The sequence below is a fragment of the Lithobates pipiens genome, unplaced genomic scaffold (genome assembly GCF_037356315.1).
Source record: "Lithobates pipiens isolate NorthernLeopardFrog02 unplaced genomic scaffold, aLitPip1_a1.2 Scaffold_19, whole genome shotgun sequence".
Taxonomy (NCBI): domain Eukaryota; kingdom Metazoa; phylum Chordata; class Amphibia; order Anura; family Ranidae; genus Lithobates; species Lithobates pipiens.
The window spans coordinates 361,650,664-361,668,131 of record NW_027507764.1 but is presented as its reverse complement, the minus strand read 5'-3'; the positions used below and the strand labels follow the sequence as shown (position 1 = coordinate 361,668,131).

At 41.7% G+C, this 17,468-nt stretch overlaps 1 protein-coding gene across 2 annotated transcripts in view; it reads right to left on the bottom strand.

The window, feature by feature from the left end:
• CAP2 (cyclase associated actin cytoskeleton regulatory protein 2) overlaps positions 1 to 17,468 on the bottom strand; it is a 225,345-nt gene that overhangs the window by 50,363 nt on the left and 157,514 nt on the right. For both annotated transcript variants that reach the window (XM_077492238.1, XM_077492239.1), the window contains 2 exons: positions 3,228 to 3,371; positions 1,673 to 1,758 (listed from right to left, as the gene is read on the bottom strand). In XM_077492238.1, the coding sequence (XP_077348364.1) occupies positions 1,673 to 1,758; positions 3,228 to 3,371 (230 nt within the window). The remainder of the gene's footprint in view (positions 1 to 1,672; positions 1,759 to 3,227; positions 3,372 to 17,468) is intronic.

The following is a 17,468-nucleotide window of genomic DNA, read 5'->3' as shown; positions in this document are numbered from 1 at the left end:
GTAGAGCAAGAGCAATAATTCTAGCCCTAGACCTCCTCTGTAATGCAAAACATGCAACCTGTAGAATTTTTAAAGCTAAACGTTTGTCGCCATTCCACAAGCAATTTTGAAGCATGACATGTTGGGTATCAATTTACTTGACATTATCTTTCACAATATAAAAAAAAATGGGCTAATTTTAGTGCTGTCTTATTTTTTTATTCAAAAAAGTGAATTTTTTTGCTAAAAAAGTGCGCTTGTAAGACCTTTGCACAAATACGGTGTGAGAAAAAGTATTGCAACGACTGCCATTTTATTCTCTAGTTAGAAAAAAAAAACAATATATAATGTTTGGGGGTTCTAAGTAATTTTCTAGCAAAAAAAACTACAAAAATCTCAAAATGAGGCTGGTCCTTAAGTGGATAAAGAAACAACAGTCCCTCAAATTAAGCTTAATACATTGCATGGATATTGGAAAATGTCATTGTTAAATTTTAACTTTTTACACCTTTTAGTGTTTTCATTAACATGTCTATTCGCAAAGAGTTCCCCTTTATTCTCAATGCCTTCAGTGTTATAATAAGGAAAAAGAAAGGGAGGATCAGCTGAACCCCCCATTCCCCAATGCAGTGTTTTAGAAAAGGTCCTATGGCAGAGGTCTCCTCTAATTTGATTTTCAGCTATTTTGCAGACTTCTGGAAAACATAGTAGGGAGGTATTCCCCATTCTCCTCTATGGGTAGCCAGATATAAATGGACTTGTGTCCATTTACACCTGGCTACCTCCTATTTGGCAAAAACAGGGAAGGCGATCCATTCCCTTCTGTCTGGCTTGATCAGAGGGCATCCAACTGCCCATGTTCCGTCAGATATGGCGCCCCGTAAAAATTGGTAACGGAAGTAACATTCCGTCGCTGCAAAACCCCGGTTGGTGTAACAAGATGTCCGCTTGCCCCCTTCTCAGTGTATCCTTACTGTGGAGGTGTCGGGGGTGAAGCAAGATGGCGGCAACGGAACGTCACTTCCATTACCAATTCTGACGGGTCGCCTAATCTGACAGAACACTCATAGAGCCAAGTGGACTGTCATCCGGCCGCACTGCTCAGCTCAGCTCAGCAGGGGATCAGCAGACAAATCACCTGCTGAGGAGAACCGGATACGGCCTGTGTGAAAGGGGCCTAGGACAATCATGCAAGCAACAAATTAGAATTCTGGAGACATGTTCTACACACACTGGAGTTGATTTACTAAAACTGGAGAGTTCAAAATCTGGTGCAACTGTGCAGAGAAACCAATCAGCTTCCAGGTTTTTTTTGGCCAAAGCTTAATTGAACAAGCTGAAGTTAGAAGCTGATTGCCTACCATGAACAGCTGCACCAGATTTTGCCCTCTGCAGTTTTAGTAAATCAACCGCATAGTATTAGAAGTGGCTCATTTAGCAATGATACATGCTCTATCAATATATTAGGTATTGGGGAGGAGTTCCTTTAAACTTTACTTCTTTGTTTTATAGGTTAGTAAGAGCTTTTAGTATGAGTATCCTAAAGCCTGCATTTTTAAGCAAGTCAATGCAGCCATTGTGCTTGTGCCCCTACACCTTGTCTTTAATGCAGCTACTGCATTAATAAGGGTTTGCAATGTTTTCTACAATGTACGAAATATACTATATACTGTATCATTCACATAATACGTACATATTTTTGTAGTCTTTTAACACCCGGTTTGTGTAAAATGCGGCAGCATCGGCCATCTCCTTTACATAGGGACCTGGAGCAGGGGTCTAAATATAAGACAAAATTAGAGAAAGGCACGTATTAGACTGACAATAAAACTTAAGTCACCTACACAAGTTTTTAAAGAAGCCGTTGAATAAAGTGCAACAGGACAGCAAAAGCTAATTTCCACTCAAGTTTCCATATCGTTCAATAATATTAAACAATTTTGGTAATCATTATTATAATAATTATTGCAACCTAAAATATTTTATACTACAGAAAGGGGCTACAAACCTTTCTGAACATTATTATTATTTAAGATTTATATAGCGCCAACAGTTTACGGATCGCTTTACAAAACATATTTAGTTATAAAAAGATATAGGGAAGTATAGCCCTTGGTCTTGCTCACATGGAGTGCACACCTGTGGAGGGTTATGTCTACCCACACAAGGATGCATTGGTGTTTCGTGCATCTCCCTGCAGTCAGCCCCATTGATGTCAAATGTGATGCGGCAGCTGCATAGAAACAGACTCTGCTCTTAATCTGACATCCGTGTGGGTGTAGGTGCATGGCCCTGAACACAGGCAGTGTGCTTTTGGGTCTGTGCATCCGCGCCCACATGGATGTCAGATCGAGAGCAGCGTCTGTGTCTGTGCAACTGCTACGTCACAAATGATAGCAATGGGACTGCCTGCACAGGGGTGAACCGAGCATCCTTGTGTGGGTAAACACAGCGCCCCCCACAGGCATGTGCTTTAGTACCATAGAAAGTACAGGCTGGCAACTCGACAGCTTCTCCATAGAAAATATTTATTGAGCATTACAGCAATAACATCATCCAAAAATGCTCACACGTTTCGGCCTTGGGCCTTCATCAAAATCGTGCTTTTGATGAAGGCCTAAGGCTGAAACGCGTCTGATTTTTTTGGATGATGTTATTGCTATAATGCTGAAATAAATATTTTCTATGGAGAAGCTGTCGAGTTGCCGGCCTGTACTTTCTATGGATCTTTTGTGAGCTTAATTAGCCAGAGCACCGACTACTCTACACACCAACTATACTATATAGTGATAGAGCTTGGGTGAGTTTTTCTCGATGTGCTTCACATGGGGCGCACTGCCCCATGTGAACAAGACCTTTATCAACTAATAAATACCTGAAACTTCCTTCAATTTAAGAGGACTATGTTTGGACCAAAAAACACTAGTTTGACATTGCTGTACCAGAGCATAATTATAAATATATTTACTGCAAAGTTATTCGGTTTGGGTTAAAATATTAAATCAGTTGGAATATATATATATATATATAAATATAAATATATATATATATATATATATATATATATATTTCTAGATTGTAAGCTCTAATGAGCAGGGCCATCTGATTCCTCTTGTATCGAATTGTATTGTAATTGTATTGTCTGTCCTCATGTTGTAAAGCGCTGCGCAAACTGTATTATACTACTAATAATAATAAATAGGTGCGTTTGTTTGTGTCTTAAAGTGTTAAAAAGGGGGTGATCTTACCACAGCAATCCAGCCAAGTGCCAGGATACTTTCACTCACTGCAGAAAGATGGTTGAACATTTGGCTTCCTCGGTTTTTCTCTCGGAATGTCTGGATCTCAAGTATTTTTTCTGATACAGGTTTTAAGATCAACACCGTCTCATCCTGTAAGTCAGTACGCAGTATGAGAAATGGATGCATGACACAATGTATTTCGTTTTGAATTAAAATCTCAATACTATGCAGCAGAATATATTCATTTATACCTTTTCTAATACTACTCTAGGCATAGTAGTTGCTGTATTAGAGCACCCTTAGATTGTGTTTTTTTTTCTTCCTTTGGAACCCCATATATGATTCAGTATTTTCTGTTCAACCAGTGAGTTTTATTTAATAATGGAGACTAGCCTTTGCAAGTGCAGTTGCTCCAGAGCTTAGTAAAAGGGGGGAAGCTCTGTTGACTTCCATCATCCAATCATGTGCAAGCAAAAATTCTGTCTTTTGTATTTCCCTTGGATATGATTGGGTATTCTTTGTAAAGTGAAGCTTTACCTTCATTTACTAAGCTCTGGAGCAACTGCATTTGAAAAGTCTAATTTGCTTTTAGTAAATCAATCCCACTGAGCAGGGAGACTTCCAGAACGAGGACATCAAGATCATAGAAACAGGTTTCGATTTTTTTTGGCTGGTGCTGCCCAGCATCAGACATAAATTTATAAACAGTGAATCTTTTGCCCAAATGTAATAAAGCATTTCATGGCAAGTGTTCCTGTTCAATGGCAGCACACAAGCAACTGGACACACAACTAAATAATAAAGGTAACAGTAGTACCCTCACAACTTTAAAATGCATAAAATTAAAAAATTGGCAGTGTAACAACGATCTTTGCTCTTAAATATATACAGAGAACCGTGCTACACAAACATTTTTCCCTTCTGTGTTAATGCCACTGTTACAGTTGTTTACATACTGGTAGCATTTCCAACTCAATACAGTATTGCAGGGTAAGTGATAAATGTGTACAAGCTACTGTGCTTTCTTATTAAGACAAAGCTGATACAGGCAGAACAGCCAACAGAAGATCATGCCAGCCTTTCAATTATTCTCAGGCATTCAAACTTGTCTGGCAAATTCAAAATTATCAATCTGGGCTGTGCTGTTTAATCTCATGAATTTCAGTTCACAAAATCACAATTCTGTATTCAGTTTTGTGTCAGAAATTCCTATTTATTAAAGGATTTCACATCTCAATCTCAAACCCACTCACTGAGTCTAGGATTGCAGATTTGGTGAATTTGTTTTTGCCACAAACCACCAACTTGGCGCAAACTACCAACTTTGGCTTGGACCACAGTGGGAACTCTCAATTTTGCACATTCAAGCTAGACTAAACTGTATCTGAGCACCACAGACTGAAAACACAATTTTATTCATTCATTCACTTATATTCAAAGCAAACTCACCCATCTATTTCTCCATGCTTTTTTTTTTTTTTTTTTTTTTTTTAAGAAATCACTTTGGAAAACACCCCCTAGCATTTCTGACCTTGGCCTTCTTAAGTAAAAATAAATGATTTATGTAGCATTTTCTTCCTGAAATCCATCTACGCTTAGCTCAGGTATGCAACAAGGAGGGTGTGCTTAGCTGAGAAATTCTCTCCTCCCTTCCTGATGACTCTTATGCAGCATACACATGATCGGACATTGATCGGAAATTCCGCCAACAAAATCCATGGGATTTTTTCCCACGGATGTTGGCTCAAACTTGTCTTGCATACACACGGTCGAACAATGTTTTCGGAAATTCCGAACGTCAAGAACGCGGTGACGTACGACGAGCCGAGAAAATTGAAGTTCAATAGCCAGTGTGGCTCTTCTGCTTGATTTTGAGCATGCGTAGTACTTTGCGTCGGATTTGTGTACACACGATCGGAATTTCCGACAATGGATTTTGTTGTCGGAAAATTTGAGATCCAGATCTCAAATTTTGTGTGTCGGAAATTCCGATGGAAAATGTCCGATGGAGTCTACACATGGTCAGAATTTCCGACAAAAAGTTCCCATCGAACATTTTCCGTCGGAAAATCAGACCGTGTGTATGCAGCATTAAAATGCATTACATAATTTTGCCTAGGCATACAAAGTAGGAAGTAACTGAATTTCCCAGGCCTATAATGTAGGAAGTAACTGAAGAATGTAAAAATAACAAAACTAAACAGTTAAAAAAAAAAAAATTATATATATATATATATATATATATATATATATATATATATATATATATATATATATATATACATACAATCTCCTACTTAAGGATTAAAAAATAGTCAATGTTGATTGAGAGAGTTTAGTTTTGCTTTAAAGAGGAAGTAAACCCTGATGAGTTTACTTCCTCTTTCATTCCCTGCAAAGGCAAAGCATAATGGACTACTATGCATCGCATAGTAGTCCATTATGTGTCACTTACCTGACACAGGAGTCAGCGAAGTCACCGCTATCCCCTGTAGTTCCGAGCGTCCATCTTCTTGGTGGGTCTCCGTGGGTCTCGCTGCTCCAGTGCTGTGATTCGCCGAGGCAACGATGACGTCACTCCCGCGCATGCGCACGGGAGCCGAGACGCGCGGCATCTTTGCCATCGATGATGCCCCACTCAGTGCGCCTGCGCGCCGCTGTCTAGATAGTGGTGCCCGTCTTCGGGCAAATATCTCCTAAACCATATAGGTTTGGGAGATATTTCTTGGACCTACAGGTAAGCCTTAATCTAGGCTTACCTGTAGGCCAAAGTGGTTTGTAAGGGTTTACAACCACTTTAAGGTGCTTGGGCAAATCCTGCTGGAAAAAAGATAAAATTGTTCTTCTTTATTTAGGGGGTATGTATTATTTGGTTGTATTTGAGTAGTTGAGCTTATTTCATTTATTTTCTTTGTACTTGTGTTTTTCATATGCTGCCTCTTAACTTTACTTTTAACTTACTTTTTTCATTGTTTGTTGTTAAATTTCTTGTAAAAAATTAAAAACGGGTTACCATGGGGTCTTTAGGCACAAAAATAGGTCCAGGATAGTTGAAAGGAACTTACCTAACCCCTAAAAACATGAATGTGTATTTGGGTAGTTTAGTTTATTTCATTTATGTTCTCTGTACTTGTTTTTTTTTTATATATATATCCAAACTAATAAAAGGGGGCTCACTTTACCCTCAGGGGGCATTTAGAGCCTGCTGCACCACTAAAAACCACCAAAATCCGTTCCCACCATAAAGGCAATATTTCATTCAAATCTCCAGATTTTCCCTGAAATGATAGGAAAAAGAAAACTCTACATTTCAGTGATCTCTAATTCACATTTGTGTACATTAAATAAAGCAACATCGTATTAAATAAAATGGGCTGCTGGATTGACTGGAGTAAACACTGTTAACTAGCTAAGTGATTTACTAAAGGAAAATAGACTGTGCACTCTGCAAGTGCCGTTGCACTAATTTTCCCCAAAGATTAGTGAATGTGAAGCATCACTTTTTAAAGAACACCCAATCACATGCAAGGAAAAAAAACAGCATTTTTGCTTCAACATGATTGGAAGATAAAATGTAACTGAGCTTCACTGCATTCACTAAGTGTTGGAATACATTGTTCATGTGTTTTGTGCCACAACTACATTAGCCAGGTAGATGGCAGTGTTTTTTAAGTTTGTAGCTGCATCTATGGTACTGTATACTCTATTGTCTTTTCCTGAATAAAGTTCCTGTTTCCTGTCTGCAGTTAAGCAGTGGAAAATTAGTGCAATTTCACTTGCAAAGTGCACAGCCTATTTGCATTTAGTAAATCAGTCCCTTTGAATAACTAATCATAGAATAGCTAACAAGGACTTTGTCCAGCTCAATCTTGAACCTGTTCTGATAGAAATCAAGTCCAAATTAAAGGCGTGAGGCAATCTCCCCCTCTCTCTTATTGGCCGCATAAACCTTCTTAAAATGAAGGTCCTTCCCAAACTTACATACATATTTAGGAACTCCCCACAATGGCTGACTAAAACCTTCTTTAACTCTCTGAAACAACTTTTTCTCTCCTTCATCTGGGGACCCAAGTCCCCTAGATTCAAATACACCACGCTCACCAGGCCTGTGGGTAGTGGAGGGTTAGCTCTTCCTGACTGTCACAAATATTTCCTAGCCACTCAGCTTGTAACTGTCCACTGGTGGCTGCAGCCGGACTTGACCAATGCTGCTACGGTCCTGGAGGCAGCTATAGTGGGGTCTCTGGAGGCCTTAAGGGGGTTGGTTTTCAGGGGGCCAAAAACACCTCACTGCCTCACCCCTTCTATGCGCACCACTTTAAGGGCATGGACGGTGGGAGAGGCACTGAGGACGTCCCTGCCGAACTCCTGGTCTCCTCACACTCCCCTGTGGCTGAATCCTAGCCTTCCACAGTTTAATACCATCCCGGACCCTCAGGCCTGGGCCAAGTGTAAAATACTGAAGCTCGAGCATGTTTTTACCAACGGGGAACTCACTCCCTTTCATATCCTGTGTGATAAATTTAGTGTGCCTACATGGGCCCACTTCCGTTATCTTCAAATCACGCATGCTTATCGCTGTCAATTTTTGCGACAACCGGTCGTACTGGAATACTCTGAGCTTGAATCCGTCCTTCGGGTAAGAGACTTGGAGAAACCCATGTCTCAGATTTACGGGTCCCTACTGGTTGCGGCCGTCCCCGAGCTGTCCTCCCTCCGCAGGAAATGGGTGGAGGACATACCGGGGCTGGATGATGATGACTGGAGGGAGATCTGGGATTTTCCGTTCTCCCCTTTGGTTTCGGCCAGGGACAAATTGGTCCAATACAAAATTCTACACAGAGCCCACTACACGCCCCACAGACTGCACCAGATGTCGCCGACGCACTCCCCGGCGTGCTGGCGCTGCTCCTATCAGCCGGGAGACTTCATTCACATTTTCTGGGCTTGCCCAGCGATTGTATGCTTTTGGAAAGAGGTTCTCCTGGTGATAGTTAAGACCACTGAGGTTAATATTCCTTACGATCCTAAATATTGTCTGCTGGGGCTAGTGGAACAAATGTCGATCCTCAGGGCAAGGAAAACACTCATATCCCTGTTACTCTACTATGCACGCAAGGCCATCACCATGACCTGGAAACAATCGTCTCCCCCCTCTATCAAATTCTGGAAAAACCTGGTGAACGCTAGCTTACCCCTCTATAGGGCCACCTACTTGAGCAGGGGTTGCTCACAGAAATTTGAGAAGGTGTGGAATTGCTGGTTGGATGATAACACTACGGCAACGGATGTAGTGAATAACCCATAGTTCATCGTTATAGGTGTAGTACGGTTGTAGGCTGACCCACCTGCTCTTATGACACCCTATCCGGTCATTTTAACACTTAGCACCAATTATCCTACAATATCCTCTCCCCACAGTGGGGTATAGATAGATAAGGTTATGTTTGTGTTGATTTGCCCTGTTGCGGTCGGTTGCTGCATCAGAGGCAGAATATATGTTATGTAATGTGCCTTTTTGTGGCCTGTTGCCACATTTGGAAGTTTGCCCCTGTGTGGGCAATGTTTGGCACCTGCGTGGGCAATTTTCTATGTAACCAAAAAATTCAATAAAAAAGACTTTACAAAAAAAAAAAACATAGAACAGCTGAAAAAAAAACAGGATTTTTTTTCTAGCAAATTGGTTATTTAAAATGAACATTGCTTTACATTATTCACTAACATTTACTTTACAATGTGAACAAACACGACTTTAGTAAATCAACCCTTGTTTTTATTTGTTCATAAAAAACACTGCTTTGGCTTATCTCTGCTTGATATAGGTCTACGTTACAGACTCGAATGATGATGCATCAGGTAAGATTTGTCATGCTGCAAGAAGATACTCTTATTTTTGTGCTTTTGACAGAATTTAGCAGCATTTTTTCTGCTACTGGTCAGAAACTCCAAGGGTCTGAATAGGCATGCAATTTGTCTGTACTGATTTTAAAACTATACAGTAAAACCTTGGATTGCGTGCATAATTAGTTCTGTAAACATGCTTGTAATCCAAAGCACTCTTATATCAAAGCAAATTTCCCCATAAGAAATAATGGAAACTCAGGTGATTCATTCCACAACCATTTATTCATAGGTCTGAAGTTTATAGTCTATATTAAAAGATTATAATAATGTGATTTTGTGTAATCATAAAATTTCCATTCACAAATGGAAGCCTCCACAAGGGGATTAGAAGCAAAATCCAGCAGGATTTACAGAGTATAAAAGAAAAGAGAGACGCCTCTAAGTGTAGCAATATGGTTACATTTAATGAAGGTACAACATTTATCAAATGACATGGTTGATGATTAAAACAGGCACATCTAATGCCGCGTACACACGACCGGACTTTCCGGCAGACTAGGTATCATTCCATCAGATAATCCGATCATGTGTGGGATAGTCAGATCGTTTTAAAAAAAAAAAAAATCAGACAGACCTAGGAATAGAACACGTTTCAAATCTGTCCGATGGACTCAGTCCCTATCGGGAAAACCATTTGTCTGTTTGCTGGCCCCACAGACCAAATATGATGCAAGGGCAGCTATTGGCTACTGGCTATTGAACTTCCTTTTCTAGTCCCATCGTACGCTATCACGTTCAAAAGTGAGGGACTTTCAAATGGACTTTAGTCCATTCGTGAGTGGGCAAGTCCATTTGTTTGGAAGTCAATCATAACTCTGTCGAAAGTCCGTCGGGAAGATCGTCGGACCTTTTCCACCGGAAAGTCCGGTCGTGTATATGCGACATAAGTATGCAGGCATCCGGGGTAAAGCTGTCCACATAGACCATCCTCTTCACCGCTGGCTCTCAACGATGTCAGTCTGCAATCATGACCGGGCAGACTACCCTGCAGGAGAGCGAACAGAATGCGAGGCTTGAAGCGCTCGTGGAGCGCAGTGTGGAAGGGATGACATTGATGGTGGTGTGGAAGATGGTCTATATAGACAGCTTTACCCCGGATGCCTGCATACTTAAATGTGCCTGTTTTAATCATCAATCATGTGAGTTGGTAAATGTTGTACCTTCATTAAATGTAACCATATTGCTACACTTAGAGGACCCTATCTTCTCTTTTATACTCAGTTGTGACATGACGCTACTTGTATATCAAGACATTGCTTGTATATCAAGTAAAAATTTATTTAACAATTTTGCTTGTCTTGCAAAATGCTCTCAAACCAAGTTACTCTTACTGTACAGACATAAGCATGCTTTAAAGCAGATGATATAGTAGTACATGCCACTCTTGTTTTCAGTACATTTATCATACAGAATGGGCTTACCTAAGTACAAATTCACTGTCATGCGTTTTCAGACAAAGTAAAGATTTAAATCCTATAACGATGACAACGTCATGACCAGGAATTTATTTTACTGGAGCTTTTTCATTCTTTCTGTGTGTTCACTGTGCTGGGCAAAGATTGATTCACTTAACTTTTTAGTAGAAATTGTGTACAATATAACTCAGGCTAATTTTTAAAGAGTTTATTTGCAGCCTTAACTATATTCAGGTGCCCCACTTTTAAACAGCCAAAAAACCATAATATTTTGGAATGGTTGTCATTTTGATGAAGACCACAGCCGGGAAAATGATGGCCATGAAGGACACCGCCATAAACAATGGGGAAAAAATCTGTATTTACAGTTTCAAATTACATTAGGCTCAACATTGCATCCCTCATTTTCCATGTCCAAAAATGATGGCTACTATATTCTAGAAACAAACTTTCTATACACCATAGTTATGGTTACAGTGTTTTTCTGCTTGGTCAAAAATGTATTTTTCTAGTTTTGGATATAATAAAAAAAAGAGGCATTAGAATCCCTGTTGGGTTTTTATTGCTATCTGAGTCCCCGTTGGGGAAATTTCCCTTTACTTCCTGTCCCAGTGATAATAATGTCACTGAAACAGTAAGTGAAATTAAAGGGATACTAAAGGCTTTTTTTTAAAATAAGTTATACTTACCTGCTTACTTGATATATATTGTAAAGAAAGGTCTTTTACCTCCTATTTTGTCAGTCCCCTGCTGGTGGTGTCCACTCCTCCCACCTCTGGGTGCCTCCTTAGCAAGCCTGGTCTGCTTCCTCCTCAGAGGAGTTTGACTGACAGCGGCAGGAGCCTATGGCTTCTGTGAAAGGAGGAAGGGAGGATGTGGGCAGGTGCATCTTGTGGTGGCAGTGGTGGCATGGCGTGGTGGCAGTATTTGCACATTACCTTTTTGATGCACACTCTCAAACTGAACTGTACCATTGACCATTTATTTGACCCTTCCATTTAATATACAATTAATCCTTAACTATGCAATACCCATTGATTTTACATTAACCCTCTATTACACAACTTAGCCCTTGTACACACGGTCAGAGATTCCGATGGAATGTGTCCGATCAGACCGTTTTGTCGGATATTCCGACTGTGTGTGGTCTCCATCGGACTGTTTCCGTCTGAGTATCCGATGGACCAAGTTTTCCAACTTGTTGGTAAAATTTTCTGACAAAATGCTCCGATCGGACATACTCCGATCATGTGTAGAGAATTCCGATCGGACAAAGTGCCACGCATGCTCAGATCAAATTCCTACACCAAAGCTGTTGGCTACTAGCGTGAATGTAGTCCCGTCGTAACAAAATAACGTCATCACGTCGGGTTTTCCGCCAACTTTGTCCGACTGTGTGTATGCAACAGTTTCGGACAAAATCCGATGGATTTGGTTGTCGGAATGTCCGACCGTGTGTACAAGGGCTTAGAGTCTGATTGTAGTTAACAGAACTTGTATTAATGCAGATTCTAATCATACCCGGCAGGAGGGCACCCATTCGGAAACACTAAGACCCCTTTCACCCTGGGGTGCTTTTCAGACATTTTAGCGCTAAAAATATTGCCTGTAAAGCTCCTAAAAAGCGCCTCTCCTGCTTCCCTGGTGCACTTGCAGAATGGGAAAAAAAGTTCATCAAGCAGCATCTTTGGGGTGGTGCAGAAGTGGTGCATACACTGCTCCCAAAACGCCCTGTCCATTGAAATTAATGGGCAGCGCTGCCAAGGCGCCTGCAAAGTGCTTCTGCTGCGCTGCAGCATGGTCGCTTTTAACCCTTTCTTTGGCCACTAGTGGGGTGTTAAAAGTGCCCCGCTGGCGGCCGAAAAGCACAGTGTGAAAGTACCCTTACGGTATTTAACAGCAGTTTGTGGTAGAGAAGGTCTCAGATGTGCCAGCAGCATCTGTCTTAAGGGGCCTGGCTGGTCCGTACCAAAAAGGAGAAATTCCCAGGAAGGATGACATGTTCCTATCCTTTCCGTACTCATCCAGAACCTCTCCCTGCTGCTAATCACTGTCCCTGCCAGAGGGGTCACACAGTTTAGGATTTCAATGCAGCAGAGGAAGTGTTGTAAAACAACATGAAATTTGTTCACTGAATTTCTGGAAGATTTACCAGGTATTTTTCTGTACTTGCAGCAATTTAAGAGGATAAGCATGAAAAACAGTACGTATATTAACCACTTTCAGACCGGACCATTTTGCTGGTCAATGACCAGAGGTCTTTTTACAATTTGGCACTGCGCTGCTTTAACTGGTAATTGCGCGGTCATGCAATGTTGTACCCAAACAAAATTTGCGTCCTTTTTTTCCCACAAATAGAGCTTTATTTTAAAGGTATTTTACTGACTCTGCGATTTTTATTTTTTGCGATATAAACGTAAAAAGACCGCAAATTTTGAAAAAAAATGATATTTTCTACTTTTTGTTATTAGAAAAATCCAATAAACTCAATTTTAGTCATACATTTAGGCCACAATGTATTCAGCCACATGTCTTTGGTAAAAAAAAAGTCAATAACTGTATATTTATTGGTTTGCGCAAAAGTTGTCACATCTACAAACTAAGGTACGTTTTCTGGAATTTACGCAGCTTTTAGTTTATGACTGCCTATCTCATTTCTTGAGGTGCTAAAATGGCAGGGCAGTACAAAATCCCCCCAAATGACCCCATTTTGGAAAGTAGACACCCTAAGGAAATTGATAAGAGGCATGTTGAGCCCATTGAATATTTTATTTTTTTGCCTCAAGCGATTGAATAATGACAAAAAAAAAATTTTTTTTTTTTTTTACACAAAGTTGTCACTAAATGATATATTGCTCACACATACCATGGTTATATGTGGAATTGTACCCCAAAATACATTCTGCTGCTTCTCCTGAGTACGGGGATACCACATGTGGTCGACTTTTTGGAAGCCTAGCCGCATACGGGGCCCCGAAAACCAAGCACCGCCTTCAGGATTTCTAAGGGCATACATTTGTAATTTCACTCCTCACTACCTATCACAGTTTTGAAGGCCATAAAATGCCAAGATGGCACAAAACACCCACAAATGACCCCATTTTAGAAAGTAGACACCCCAAGCTATTTGCTGAGAGGCATGTTGAGTCCATGGAATATTTTATATTTTGCCACAAGTTGCGGGAAAATTACAAACTTTTATTTTTTTTTTATTTTTTTTCACAAAGTTGTCACTAAATGATATATTGCTCACACATGCTATGGGCATATGTGAAATGACACCCCAAAATAAATTCTGCTGCTTCTCCTGAGTACGGGGATACCACATATGTGGGACTTTTTGGGAGCCTAGCCGCGTACGGGGCCCCGAAAACCAAGCACCGCCTTCAGGCTTTCTAAGGGCGTAAATTTTTGATTTCACTCCTCACTACTTATTACAGTTTTGAAGGCCATAAAATGCCAAGATGGCACAAACCCCCCCAAATGACCCCATTTTAGAAAGTAGACACCCCAAGCTATTTACTGAGAGGCATGTTGAGTCCATGGAATATTTTATATTTTGCCACAAGTTGCGGGAAAATTACAAACTTTTATTTTATTTTTTATTTTTTTTCACAAAGTTGTCACTAAATGATATATTGCTCACACATGCCATGGGCATATGTGAAATGACACCCCAAAATAAATTCTGCTGCTTCTCCTGAGTACAGGGATACCACATGTGTGGGATTTTTTGGGAGCCTAGCCGCGTACGGGGCCCCGAAAACCAAGCACTGCCTTCAGGATTTCTAAGGGTGTAAATTTTTGATTTCACTCCTCACTACCTATCGCAGTTTTGAAGGCCATAAAATGCCAAGATGGCACAAACCCCCCCCCCCAAATGACCCCATTTTGGAAAGTAGACACCCCTAAATTTAGGGGTACACTAGTGAGACTCACAGGTAAAAAAGCACCTAGGCTGTCAGCGACTGTATCAAAACGCTACAAAAAAAACTGTTAGCGATCGCAGGGATCAGGCCTGACTCTGCGAACGCTGCAGTTATGTGTGTTGTGTTTTGTAAGTGACAGTGATCGATCGATACTGCACTTGGGTGGGCTGAGCTGGACTTGGCGGAGGGGCTAAACGCAGGTGCTAGCAGGTATCTGGGCTGATCCCGCTAACAATGCGTTTTGGGAAACCTAAACTGCTGGCGACGCTAATATAGATCTGATCAGATACTATATTACTAAGGGAGGTGTATGCTTTGCGCGTGGGTGTTAGCGGTACTGGCACTAACCTGACGCTGCCTGGGGCGACGCAGACCCTATCTGACCCTCAAACTTATATCACCCGCCGGGTGATCAGGGGGTTAAACCTTTATTAGGTAATAAATGGCGGGTGCCCTGAAACTATAAAAAAATAACTAACCAACCAGCGTCACCTGTAACAGTTATATGGTGATCACTGGTGAAAGGGTTAACTAGGGGGCAATCAGGGGGCTTTATGCGGTAGTATATGGGGGTCCCTGGCGCTATAAAATGCTACGGCGAACCTAAATACCTACCTGCCTAACTAGCGTCACCTGTGACACTAATACAGCGATCAGAAAAACGATTGCTTATTAGGCTGGGTTCACACTGGAGTGATGCGGGAACGCCACAAATCCGCAGCGGGTTCCCGCATCACCTTGTCCTATTCGAACTGCTGGGAGTGTCAGTGAAATGCTAATGACACCCCCAGATCAGTTCGCTTATCGCAGTGCGATCTGCAAACTCGGACAGGAATCGGATCGCATGGTGTGAACACCCATGCGATCCGATTCTGCTGCAGACCAAAAAAAGGGTCCCGTGCGAGTTTGCGGCGGGTGCGGCGGGTGCAATGCGAATTCAGCCATACTATCAGAGATCGGATGTGATTTGCACTGCAGTGCGGTGCGAATCACATCCGTTCTCATAAACCGCTGCAATGTGAAACGACGGGGGGTGATCACGGGGTTAAACCTTTATTGGGGGGTTAGGGGGGTACCCTAGAACTAAAGGGGGCTAACCCTAACTGCCCTAACAGTTATTACAGTCACAAATGACACCAATGCAATAAAAAAAAAAAATGCAATTGGTGTCACTGTGACTGGGGGTGCAGGGGTGATTGGGGGGGTGATCGGGGGGTGAAGGGGGGGTGAGAGTGTGCCTGGCATGTTCTACTGTGTAGTGTAGTGTTGGTGCAACTCACCGATCCTCTCTCCTCGGTGCCGGAACGAAAAATACCGACACGGAGGAGAGATTACATCACTTCCTCTGCCTGTGTTTACATTACAGGAGAGGAAGTGATGTCACGCTGCACTTCCATTCGTCAGGAGCGATCGCGAGGGGGTGGCCATGAATGAATGGCCGCCCCCTCATCCCGGATCGCTCCTGAACGGATTCCGACCGCCGCTGGCACCGGGGGGGGGGGGGACGATCGGGCCCCCCACCCGCTGGAAGGCAGGGACGTACAGGTACGCCCATATGCCTGCCCGTGCCATTCTGTCGACGTACATCGTCGTGCGGCGGTCGGCAACTGGTTAAAGAAATGTACTGCATATGTATTTTTCTGCCAGCACATACACTATACAGTAAGTTACACTATTATCAATTGTAGTAGAGCCAAATTTTGTTGAATTGCTGTAATATGTTTTAAAGCGGTAGTAAACCCGCTAATGTTTTTTTTTTTTTACCACCTGCAAAGCAAAAGGCATAATGAGCTAGTATGCACCGCATACTAGCTCATTATGAAATACTTACCTTAGAACGAGGCCCCGACATCTGGCCCGATCCACGCCGAGGGAGCTGACATGCTCCCTCTGCATTTCTTCTGGGTATCGCGGCTCCGGCGCTGTGAGTGGCCAGAGCCGCGATATCGTCACTCCCGCCCATGCGCGTGGGAGGTTTCTTTCCGGCTGGTCGGCCACTGCCGGATTTTCAGCCGAGAATTCCCCTCGTACGCATGCACCACTGCAGTCAGCGGCGCATACCGAGAGGAATATCTCCTAAACTGTACAGGTTTTCCTGTAGGTTAAAGTAAAAAAAAAAAAAGAGTATACAACCACTTTAACTTCTGCAAGGTTATTAAAAAGGATGGGCTCTTTATCTTGATACTAATTGAAAAGGTCTTCCTCACAGCAGAAATAGCCCCTCGTTTTCCACTTCCCGATAACCTATTTTATAGTTCACTTGATAAGTAACTCATTGAGATAAACCAGTAAGATACCAATTCAGCTAATGTATTGTGGTAACACTATCACCAAGGAATGAGTGTGCAATGACAACTCACAAGTCATTCACTGTGCAAGTCACCAGAAGCACAGCATAACTAAGAACCCAACAGCTGGTACTCCAGAATGAGCATGCCTATCAGCGACTGATAATAAAGAGGTACTCAGTTCAAAATGTTTCAGTTGAAAATGAGAAAACCCAGCTGCTGGTCTTTTTATCACCATCGTCTATGTCTTCTGCATTCCTTGCACCTGTTTCACTGTGCAAGTTTTATGGCTTTCAGAACCGCAGCCCTAGATTACTTGCTTAAAATAGCATGACTACAAATGACATGGCCTCCGAATGTACATACTCTGGACGAAAACATATATTTATTCCAAAGAGTACTGACTGCTCTGAAAAAATATCATGTGGTTTGTATGGCTTTACCCATCACATAAATGAAAGCTTGTAACAGTTTCTTGTTTAAAGGCCGCTGATTTCACCAAAGAGTTGCATATCATGGTCTTGAAACTATTACTAAAAATACTTATACACTGATTATAGAACATGGTTTGGTTTAGGATCTTGTAAGAGAAGGGACTCAAAGGAGTCTGGATCTCTATTAAGAGATTGCCAATATTCCATCCATTGCACAAATGAAGGCTGTTGTGTAAAAATTAAGTTCAATAGGAGCGAAAGTGTTCCTTGACAAAGA